Here is an 11,368-nt window from a genome sequence, read left to right on the forward strand (position 1 = left end):
CCTTGACCTTTGACCTTAAAAACAATGGGCATCCTCCGCTTGGCATATAGTATATGTGTATAAAGTTTGATGGTCTAGTCCCAACAGTTCGGTTTGTATACTGCCTACAAGGTTTTCCTACTAAGTAATACTATGACCTTCACCTTGAAAAACAATAGGCATCTTCTTCTCATCATGGTGATCAAGTGTACCAAGTTGTAAAATCCTAGAGCTTACAGTTCAGTCTGTATCCTGCCCCCAAGGTCTTTCGGACAGACAGACGGATGGACATAGCCAATTCCATAATACGTTCTGTCTTCGACAGGCATATAAAACTAAATGCATAATGATGTATATCAGGTCTTCCTACACAATCTCTCTCTCGCGTGTTGCCAGAAAAAAAATTAAAGTGTATGCAATGTACAGCAAGGGGTCTGGGGCCAACTTGAAGCCCCCTGACTAATTTCTGTGGAAACGAGGGGGTTATTTATATTCGGTCTTTCCTATCCCCCTCGTTTCTGTCCAAGCCTTCATAACAGTCGGTATAAACAGATAAAGTTCTTCTGTCACAGGTTTGTTGTTCTGTCATAGATTTGTTGTTTTTCAATCCATGGTATGAAATTCTCTATAAGAAGACCCCCCCTCCCCTAAAATAGGAAGGTATAATGAATAAATAATATGTTTTACAGCGTTACTGTGTTTGAGGGCGAAGCAAAAAAGTTTTGGAATTATTATCTGTATCCAAATCAGGACAAAAACAACCCGAAGTTAGCACGCGGACGGAGCTGTATCAAAGCATCCTAATTTTGGACATTTGATCCGCCTATATATTGAACGCGGGAAATATAATGCAATCGATGTAAACAGTACATTGTGACGTCATATTCAGCAAATTTACAAACATAGCGTTTGAACCACAACAAAAAACATGGCATCAATAGTGGAGTGATTATATATGATTAGGAAAATAAGATTTGCATGCTTTTACGGATTTTATGTAACATCTCAGAACGACGTGAACTAAGGTAGACGAGATTCAAAATGGAGGAATACATGTCCACGCGCTAATATTCGAATCGACGCCATTGGTACCAAACTTTTCAAGTTCTATAGGTATGGTGTAATTTTTCATTATTTTCCTATGTTTTCCTTTTAAACATGTATACACGTGTTACTTATAGGGAGAGCTCTCCTCTCACGGCCCTTCGGGCCATGAGAGGGCTTCGCCCTCTATAATAATGATAAAATATGAAAATGAAAGAATATAAAAGGGTAAAAAATAGATACACAAGATGCGGTTCCTAATATGTTTTACGGCGTGACCGTGTTTGAGGGCGAAGCAAAAAAGTTTTGACATTAGTATCTATATCCAAAACAGGACAAAAACAACCCGAAGTTAGCACGCGGACGGAGCTGTATCAAAGCATCCTAATTTTTGGACATTTGATCCACCTATATATTGAACGCGGGAAATATAACGCAATTGATGTAAACAGTACATTGTGACGTCATATTCAGCGTCGTTATTTAGCAAATTTACAAACAAAGCGTTTGAACCACAACAAAAAACATGGCGTTAATCGTGGAGTGATTATATATTATTAAGAAAATAAGATTTACATGCTTTTACGGATTTTATGTGTAACATCTCAGAACGACGTGAACTAGGGTAGACGAGATTCAAAATGGAGGAATACATGTCCACGCGCTAATATTCGAATCGACGCCATTGGTACCAAACTTTTCAAGTTCCATAGGTATGGTTTAATTTTTCATTATTTTCCTATATTTTCCTTTTAAACATGTATATATGTGTTACCTATAGGGAGAGCTCCGCTCTCACGGCCCTTCGGGCCGTGAGAGGGCTTCGCCCTCTATTATGATATTCAATCCCATTTCAGGAATTACACACTGCACACTTTGAATGGTCTTTTAATATTTTCTATTCCCAATTGCATTTTCACTTACTTTGTTAGAGTCCAGTAATTCATTATTTTCATATTCAGAAGAATAAGTCCATTCGTAGGAATGAAATGCAATGCATGTGATGAGAAAATAAACTGAAAAAGTTAGATTTTTGTGCGATTTACTAAAGTAAGGCATTTCACCCCTCTTGGGCCTCTAGCTGTTTTACAAAATGAGGCGACGCATGCGCTGAAGTCATTGTTGATCATGGAGGCGAATTTGATAGCGAAAGGATATAGTGTTTGAAATGACGACGATTATCGTTGCTTTAGTGTGGAATTGAATGGTTTCAATTGTATTCCCTTGCGGAAAAATCATTCATGAATTGAATTATGTAAGTTTTCGAACGATTCACATCAAATGTAAGCTGTAATAAATTCAAATTGAAGCGCAACTGATTTCCCACATACTTTATGAAGGCTTGGACAGAAACAAGGGGGGTAGGAAAGACCGAATATAAATAAGCCCCTCGTTTCCACGGAAATTACCCCCCGACATGTGACTCACTTTGCATGGTCGAGTGATGGTTGTTTGTAAAGACAGCGGTTTAAAATAAAATAATTCTGGTTAAAACAGGTGAAATTTATGGAACACCAAATTAAAATATATTCAAATATTAGAATAAAAAAGCCTGACTTACATTTAACATACAGCTTGCTGTGGCACACGGCTGTATTTCCATCATTATCAGAAGCCACAAATAGCCAGTTGTAACCACCCCAGGTAAAGGTATTACCTGAAAGAAATGAGTATGGTTTTCATTAGATTGAACTCACCTGAGTCACCTTGGCTCATATTTAAAGATTTTCCCTATATATTCGCATGTAAAATTTTGATCCCTATTGTGACCCAAACCTATTCCCGGGGGCCATGAATTTTTCAAAATTGAATCTGGACTATGTCAGGAAGCTTTCATGTGAATGTAAACTTTTCTGGCCCAGTAATTTCTGGCCTGTCCAGTAGGCGGTTGATGCCTTGTTAATGATAATAGTGTGGACATCTCTTTGTTTTCTTATCTTAATTTTTGAATAGGCCTAGTTTAACGTAGTTATTGATCGAGTTGACATTTTTATGACCGGTAACTTGCATTATAAGTCAGTGCATGGGGGCAATGTCATTTTAATTTTGCTATATAAGAAATTCTAAATAATTACAGAATAACAAGTTATACACTTTATTTCATGCGTCGATATGCATAAACACTGAAAATATGTCATCCAAACGAGGACAGTGTCAAAAGTAGTTCGGACCGGAAGTGCTATCAAACGGGCGTGTGATAAAGCTAGGCTTTGTGGTCAACCAATCAACAAGTGCATGTAATCTCCCCTCCTTTCTTTCTTTGAAAAGGGGCATAAGAAATTATTCACAGAATCTCAAATTTAAAGATATGATTAAATTAGTTTCTGTACTTCGGAAAATGTAGATACTGACATTCTCTCACCGCAAGCTTCATAGTGTGAGTAGCGCGTGGAACTCTGAGTAAAGAATGTATAGTGCGAGTAGAGCATGGAACTCTGGGTATAGAATGAAATACTGACTGTTACAATGATATTATCGGGTTTCAATACTTTTACCCTTAAAAAATACAACAGGAATAATGCATAATTATATTTATTACACCCGTATTTAACTCAATATAATACGCATATTGCTTACATCCTGTAATCAATTATCATGAAACAGCGAATTAAAATTCATCATCATGCAATGTTTTAAAAAACTGTCATGATATTACCATACCGTGACAAGCACTTGATTATGTCAGATCTTTCTCTCTGCACAGCTTTCATGGTTCTGGGAATATGCGATTACTTTTAACTTTCCATTTACAGTAAACGTCTGATGTACTTTACCCATCTAAACACGGCAAAATTTCAGAGTGTTATGTTTGAGTTCTTCATTTAGTACCGATTGATTAAATTATTGGCTTTGATAATTATGATGTTTATAATTACCAATGAGGCCATCATATTGCACCTTGGTATGACATTTTTCGCAGCCATTACAATACATTGAACATTCGTTCGATAAATTTGAAGTTTACAAAGAAATTATCGAGTCTGTTAAAACTTTATTGCTACAAAATCTCGTGCTTTACTGAAATTAACATTTTTCGGAGAAGATTACCGCTCCGTAGTATGTATATGGACAAGAATGCCGCTTCATAAGAATTGTACACACGAACTGAGATATTTATATACTGGACGCGAGGTCTCTGTCTCACTGAAGTAGATTCCCGCAGAAATATTCACATGATTTAGGCTTTTACACACTTTCGATAAGGCCTCGACAGGGAGTATAAATCAGTCGTAACAAACCCATATTTACCATGCTTTAATTATCAGCCTCAGAAACCGAGATATTTACTTTCTTTACTATGGAATATTTACTTACACTATTTGTGTCATGTTTACTGATGAATCTATTATTTGTAATTAATATATTTATACACATGTCACAAGTTCAATAAACAAGTTCAATTGCCAGTAACACTTATTTTGCTTACATCATGTATTCATGCGCACTATATATAGTTTTTTTAAAACGTATTGCTTATAGGAGTTATGAGATTGATCACTGTTCGTTATCTTCACCTTGCATTGAGGGGACTCATTTAAGGTAGTGATTGCATGGGTCATTGAAAATTAATGAATCTATGAATTTTTTTTAACTTTTACATATTTTGTAGTTGACATGGTTTTCATGGAAATTGTGATGGTACGGTTGTCATAGTAACCCCTCTTTTTGACTTTCTGTAATAATTAAATGATACAGGTGTTTCAGATGGTGTTTAAAAATGATACAAAAAGAGTAAGTGATACAAATTTTATATCAAATTGAAGTTGCCATCGACAGGAATTAAAACATTTGAAGTATAGAACGGTAACACATATGGTTCTCTATTGTTTTCCCAATTCATACAGTAGAGCCAAACCATTCAAGTCTTCATTCAGTGGTATCAATCTCCCGTTCCAAACACCAGCTTCTTAAGATTCTGTACTGAGAGGAGTAGACATTCTGAATACCCTTTCTCCAGGCTGCCAGCATAAGTTTGCTAGCTGAGACTAAAATTCCTGACGGTCTGCTTGTACTCCCGAAATTGGCCAAATTGCCAACTTAAGAAATTTGCGATTCAGTACTGATGCAAACAAAGCTATGTGAGGACTGGAAGATCAATTCCAAATCCTCTGTACGACCGTCTGCTTCAGATCCCGACTTTCTGCCTGCTTAAATGAAGGTGTTCTATAACTGGGGCAAGGACTTTGCAGAATATCCAAGAGCTCAAAGAAAGGCCAAACTGAATTGATAATGGTTGCGAATAAATTCAAAGCAGAGATATTTCTGATGAGATTCTCTTATTAGGATATGATTGTATGCATCTTTCAAATCCAGAGACGTTGTAAAGTCTCCCGGCTGAAGAAGCATCTTGATAGTGTGGATGGAATCCAGTTTGAATCCTTTGCGTACCACAAATTTGTTTAGTGGTCATAGATTTAGAATTGGACGATATCCCCACCCTCCATTTTCTTGGGGACCAGGAAAAAGGTGCTGTAAAAGCCTTGGCCTACTTGATCAATAGGAATAGGAACTATTACATTTTTTTCTAATAATGTTTGAATTTCTTGACAGAGAACCTCTCTGGCTTTTGGATTTACTGGAAAAGGGGTGCATTTTACCCTCCCGTTGGTTGGAGAAATTTGGGTAAATTCAAAAGCATACCCTTTTTGAATAACTTCCAATACCCAATGGTCTGAAGTTATACTGTCCCATTCTTTTAGAAAATGAGTCAGTCGACCTTCCACTTTGGGCAACAGTCCTGTCTCCCTCAAGTCCCTATGCTTAAAAGGGCTGGTCAACTGCCTGTAATGGCGACTTAAAGTGGTCTCCGGACTATTGATTATTACCACTACCTGAACCAGAATGGTTCCTGAACTGGTTCTTGCCTTTGCTCATAAAGGGTTTACCAGATTTAAAGTTACCAGAACCCCCTCTAAGTTGCTCCCTATTTTGGCTATTTGTCGCTTGCTGCTGACTGCCAAAAAAGCGTGATTTTGGCCTGACTTGTGAAAAGGCCCTTTCTTAGGTGCAAAACTAAAAGTGCTTGCTGACAAGTATGTTTAAGCACTTTTCTGAGCCCTAACCTTATCTACCACATCCTGAATTCCTTCCCAAATAGCCAACTTGGGTTTAGGGGCATAGCCAAAAGCTCAGACTCGAAAGGAGTTGAGCCTAACTTCATGTCCTTCACAATGTTGATGCTTCAGGCATGATGTTGCAAAGCACAAGTGCTGCCCATCTGATCTAATGCATCCTGAGATGCTTCAAAAGCTTCAGTCACAGTTGCTTTAGACTTTGCTGGGTCAAAATTGTCAGGAGAATGAGATAGTTCACTCATGACACTGTCAAAGCCCTGCTGCAAGGCTAGAACTGCAGCCATACCAGTTAGCATAGCTTTCTGCACTGAAAGCAAGTTATTATCCAGGCCCTCTGCGACCTGTGAAATAACCCAGTTCTTATCCGAGTCTAAACCCTGTTTCTTGAGATCCTTGCATTAAGAAATACAGGGTACACCTTTGCACAGCACAACAGATTCTGTGTAGAGTCATGCAGAGGGTACTTATTCACCCTAAACTTTGGCTGAGCCTTTAATTTCAAAGGTTCAGTTGCACAAAGAGAAGATTGTAACGATATTCTCTGGGATGGGTCAAAACATAACTTGGGGATGAACTCATCCTCAACCCCTTGAATGACTGCTGTTTCACCAAATGCTATGTACAGGTGAGACTCCTGTAACTGACTTGGTTGGGCTTTCTGACCCCCTCCTTTTTTGTCTTGTACAAAGAAAACACTAGGGCCTCTTTACTATAAGTAAGAGAAGACTGATGAAAAGTCTGACTCTTGGTCCATTGAGTACATGACTTACTTTCAGTATCATCCCCTGCTGTTGAACTTGGGGTAACAAACAACAGAGAAGGCGTTTTGAGTGTCTTCTATCCACTCTTTTCGAACCTTGACTCTTGGACTAGAAGAGAATCGTCAACCGGTGCAAAAATTGAAACACCATCTGCATCAGAATTACTACCAGACGATCTACGACAAGACTGCACCGATGCCACGGAAGACGGTGCCATGTTTTGGCGCGCTGGAGGCGCCAACCAATTTCTCAAACTAGAATCACATTGTGGGGGAATAAACCATGTGTTGGTAAGGATAATGGGGGTATGGATGGCAAAATAGCCCCAGGGGTGTCTGGTGTGACTGACTATGCGCAAACGGGGTGCCATGTTTTTAGCCCCCTGATGCTAATGGAGGAAATTTGGTCAAGCCATGCTCTGACTAACCTACTCTCCGTCGCTTAGCAAGCGATACTGAATTTTCTCGGCTCCGAGACACAGATTGCTGCTTTTTATTACAATGCCATGCCTCCCGCTCCGGAGACGTGTTGGAGGAATCGGACAAGTGTTTGTTCCTAATCTCATCTACCCGCGCCTCTGCGGGGTTTCCAGAGATATCTTCCGAAGACATAATACAGAAAGAAAAACAACTTCTAAGACTTACAGACTGTCAAATGAATCAAAAAGTACAGACTGTCAAATGAATCAAAAAGTTTACTATCGCGATAAAAAGTCACCGATAATGCTAATTAAACAACCAATGATTAAGATAAGAGTCGAGCTGAGGCTAGACGTTGCCTTACAATATGGCGAACCACATAGAAAAAGCACATGTTTTGGGTGCATTTGCGGAAGTGGGGGATCTAGAGGGAGCGGTTTCTTTTTCTCTGTGGTGGATTTGAGGTACTAGACAGGGAAAATCCATAGGTTATTAAGAGGCAAGTATCACATGTGAAGCGAAGTAAAACTTTGCTTAGGATTGTACCCATTGGTGATCATGATTTTAGAATTGGTCTATACTGGTAATAAGGGACTTAGTCAGATCCCAGGTCTTCTTCCATGTAACTACACTGTCATTCAAATGAAATTGAAAGAGTACATTTTGAGACACAGATATCACAAGAAAACATTGATAACAATATATGGTGTTATTTACATAATTATACTGTTTAGTGTTACACTACATAACAGGCATTCAGATGGTGTTACAGAAATTAACTTGAATACATGCATGAAAGCCACGACAACTAACTTTTTGGATGCGAGGATAAAGACAAGCTGTCATTGAAACCATCAAACATGGAGTCAAATCTTGGCTGTGTGAATTCAAAGATTCTACTTTGAGAGTATGTGGCACTGTCTGAAGCACATCCTTTTATCATAGGTTTGATTTTATCTGCAAAGACATAACATTTGCAATCCAATACAATACATCATCAAATAAATATAATGAAGTCATTCTGAATAGACCTGTAAATCCTTGGTATGCAAAGATGACATTTTTATATATGAATTGTTTACTTCAAATTATAAAATGTTAAATTTGTTATATCACATTTTATGAAAATAAAAGCCTTTTGTAGAATTACAATGTGTATGCTTGCACATAGACTGAAACAGCAGTTCATCAAATTGAGAAAATGATGTTTACATTTCTACAGACCAAAATCACTACACACCTGACTGTGAACAAGCAGGAACATCACAAACTTCTTTCTGAATTTGTGAAGGGATCTTCTTAACAACTCCTTTGCTCATCTTGTAGTTGTACCAACCATAAATGACCACGGACCCAGCAGGCACATAGTCCTTGTTATTGTGAAGCTTGAACATGTCACTACTCTGTAAGCTATTAGCCCATAACTTTACTTGTGACAGTCTTCCTCCAAACTTTTTCCCAACTTCCACATTTAACCTTAGAAAAATGAAATTTCTATTCTGATCAAAATTGTACTTTAAAAATTGCATGTTGTTAAATGATGTTATTTAGCCATTACAGTAAAACAACTTTTATTCATGACAATTTTATTTTGTAATTAACTAGAAACTGGTTTGCGGTGACTCATTTCTGTAACCAAATATGAGAGGCATTAAAGGTCTAGTTTGCAGTGAGAAATATTAGCAAATTTCATGAAAATTTCTCCCATGCAAATAAAAGTTGGTTTACTGTATCAGATAAAGAGGGATATCTCTGAATACACTATTCAGTAGTTTGAAGTAATTCCATAGGGTTACTAAGTATCTAACTATAGCCTCACATCAACATTTAAAATTCTAGTAAAGCTGACATTAGCAATACATACTGGCTTCAAGATAAAGGCATACTCAGACACTGTTAACATCTCATCTGAACTAGATTGGATATTTCTGCTACCCAGTTAGTATTTGAAAGTCCCCCCCCCCCCCCCGGAAGTGAATATATCATCCATGACAAACGGATAATCAGAACAATGTCACATCAAAAGCTATATTTATTTCTATATATTAGGGTACAAAACGGTGATAAATTGATGTGATCACTTCTCCATGCTGTAAATGCCAGAAGACATTTAGAAGTGATGTATTGTTTTAAACAATCAGAAAAGAGATTTTTCTGTCATTTAATATACTGTTTTGACATCATATTCTAGTACCCAGACAATCCAATTCCATCCCACTACATAAGCATGCTATAATCTAAATTAATGATATTATTGTGTAGTTTAATTCATAACAGAATTTGCTCATGTTCATTTCTATAAGGACCCCCACCCCCTCCTATCTTTTTTCTATATCCTTTCTGTGTTGAAGAAACATCGTACTTCTTCATCTAAACATACTCAAATCCTTTTCACCTTAAAAGGTTTTTAACCACAATTTTAAATGTAACTAGAGCAAAGCTCGTTGCAAAGCAACGAGAGGTCTTCCGTCGGAGCTGTGTGACATAAAAACCTTGAACTTGACCATATGTCCTTGGGTCAGGTCCTAATGCAGCCTCAATTAACATGAAAATCTGTTGTAAGTATGAAATCTAAATGTTTCTTCATTACAGCATATGGTCAGGACAGGGTTTGTATTTTCAAAAAAGTGAACTTGACAATATGAGCATGGGTCAAGGCCAGGACACTTTCTTTAATCATATGGAAACTTTTCTTTCAGTATTAATTAAAATTTGCCATTAGTTAGATCTATTAAGACTCTAATTAATTTTTAACTTTTAGACCTTTAGAAATGGTGCAAATGATCTACATCAAGATTATTTATGTTATTGTCATTAATAATCTTTATGTGAAGATTGAGCTTACGGTGTATTTTTAAAAGTTACGGTCTGGGCACATTTGCACGGATAGGCGGACTTGGTGATATCTTAAACTTTGTTTGCTGGAACTATAATTAGTGTTCGGTAATATTGCTATCTGTTCTTCCGGCTCGAAGAGACAGTCTCTTTTGTTAGATTGTCAGATATTAATGGGAAGGTTTTATGAAAAGTAGTGTTTTATGATGTGGATATCATAAAAACATTGCTTTTCACCAAGGTGCAATGGGCAATAACGGTGACGGTTTTCCATTTAAATGCAACCTGTTTTTGGACCGATAAAATGCTGAAAATTGTAAATGATGTTGTTTTTCATCCTTGGATATATGTAACATCATCCCCCCTCCCCCGACAAAAATGGTTATCCTGCTTTCCCAAAGCATCCACAGATACAGAACAGGGAACAGTGGTCAGAAAGAGGACTAATATTGGTTTGTTTCAGACCATACTTCGATGCGTCGAGTCAAAGCACCTTATCCTGCTTGGTTGTTTTTTTTTCTTTGAGTTCACCCTCGTGATTTTATGATTTATTTCAGATTTTTTGCGTCTTTACTGATCTTTGAAAATGTCAATATCTTTGGGTTTCTACGCTGCGGTTAGGGGCTTAAGTCTCGAAGCCCGTGTAGCAGTTTGTAGGCAGAAAGATAGGGGGTTGTGCATAATGCAGATTGAGAGGGCACGGTCGTAAATGGAGGCTTTTGTATTCTTTTGTAAAGCGTATATTGGCAAAATTAGTGGGTAGTAGGGACTTCAACTTGCTGTGCATCCTCCTTTCACCCATGCCTGTGACTAGAAAGTCATGAACTGACGTTTGTCAATTTCGATTTTCTAAACTCTTGTTTTATTTATTAGTGTTCATATCTATTACAGAATTTTGTTACAAATCGTATACATTTATATGTGGTGTTGAGGTTGTATTTATAAGATGTATAATTCATATTATATATCATTTTGTCCTAAAGGAAGGGTAGAACCTAAATCAGAACTTGTCTCACAAACTCTGCACCCTGATAAATCAATAGTTATTCATTATTTGATATAAAAACTTATCGTCAATTCATTGTACTGAAACATTGCAGGTATAGTAAATTGTCTCTGTGTCAATAACACCCAACTATAAAATCAGACAGCGCAGTTTGCAAACAAACTGTTCCTTACGTCAATCGTGAATTCGAAGAAGTTAGATAAAGCTTCCGCAAAATATTTCGTCCTTTGGTAATAGCTCGAATGGAAT

The 11,368-nt window shown here is 37.4% G+C and overlaps 1 protein-coding gene across 2 annotated transcripts in view; it reads right to left on the reverse strand.

Moving 5' to 3' along the window:
• The window catches only part of LOC125668853 (sushi, von Willebrand factor type A, EGF and pentraxin domain-containing protein 1-like), a 337,072-nt gene that overhangs the window by 70,556 nt on the left and 255,148 nt on the right, over window positions 1-11,368 (reverse strand). For both annotated transcript variants that reach the window (XM_056161741.1, XM_056161742.1), the window contains 3 exons: window positions 8,519-8,754; window positions 8,092-8,235; window positions 2,585-2,680 (listed from right to left, as the gene is read on the reverse strand). In XM_056161741.1, coding sequence (XP_056017716.1) covers window positions 2,585-2,680; window positions 8,092-8,235; window positions 8,519-8,754 — 476 coding nt within the window. The remainder of the gene's footprint in view (window positions 1-2,584; window positions 2,681-8,091; window positions 8,236-8,518; window positions 8,755-11,368) is intronic.

This window comes from Ostrea edulis, chromosome 4, assembly GCF_947568905.1.
Source record: "Ostrea edulis chromosome 4, xbOstEdul1.1, whole genome shotgun sequence".
NCBI lineage: Eukaryota > Metazoa > Mollusca > Bivalvia > Ostreida > Ostreidae > Ostrea > Ostrea edulis.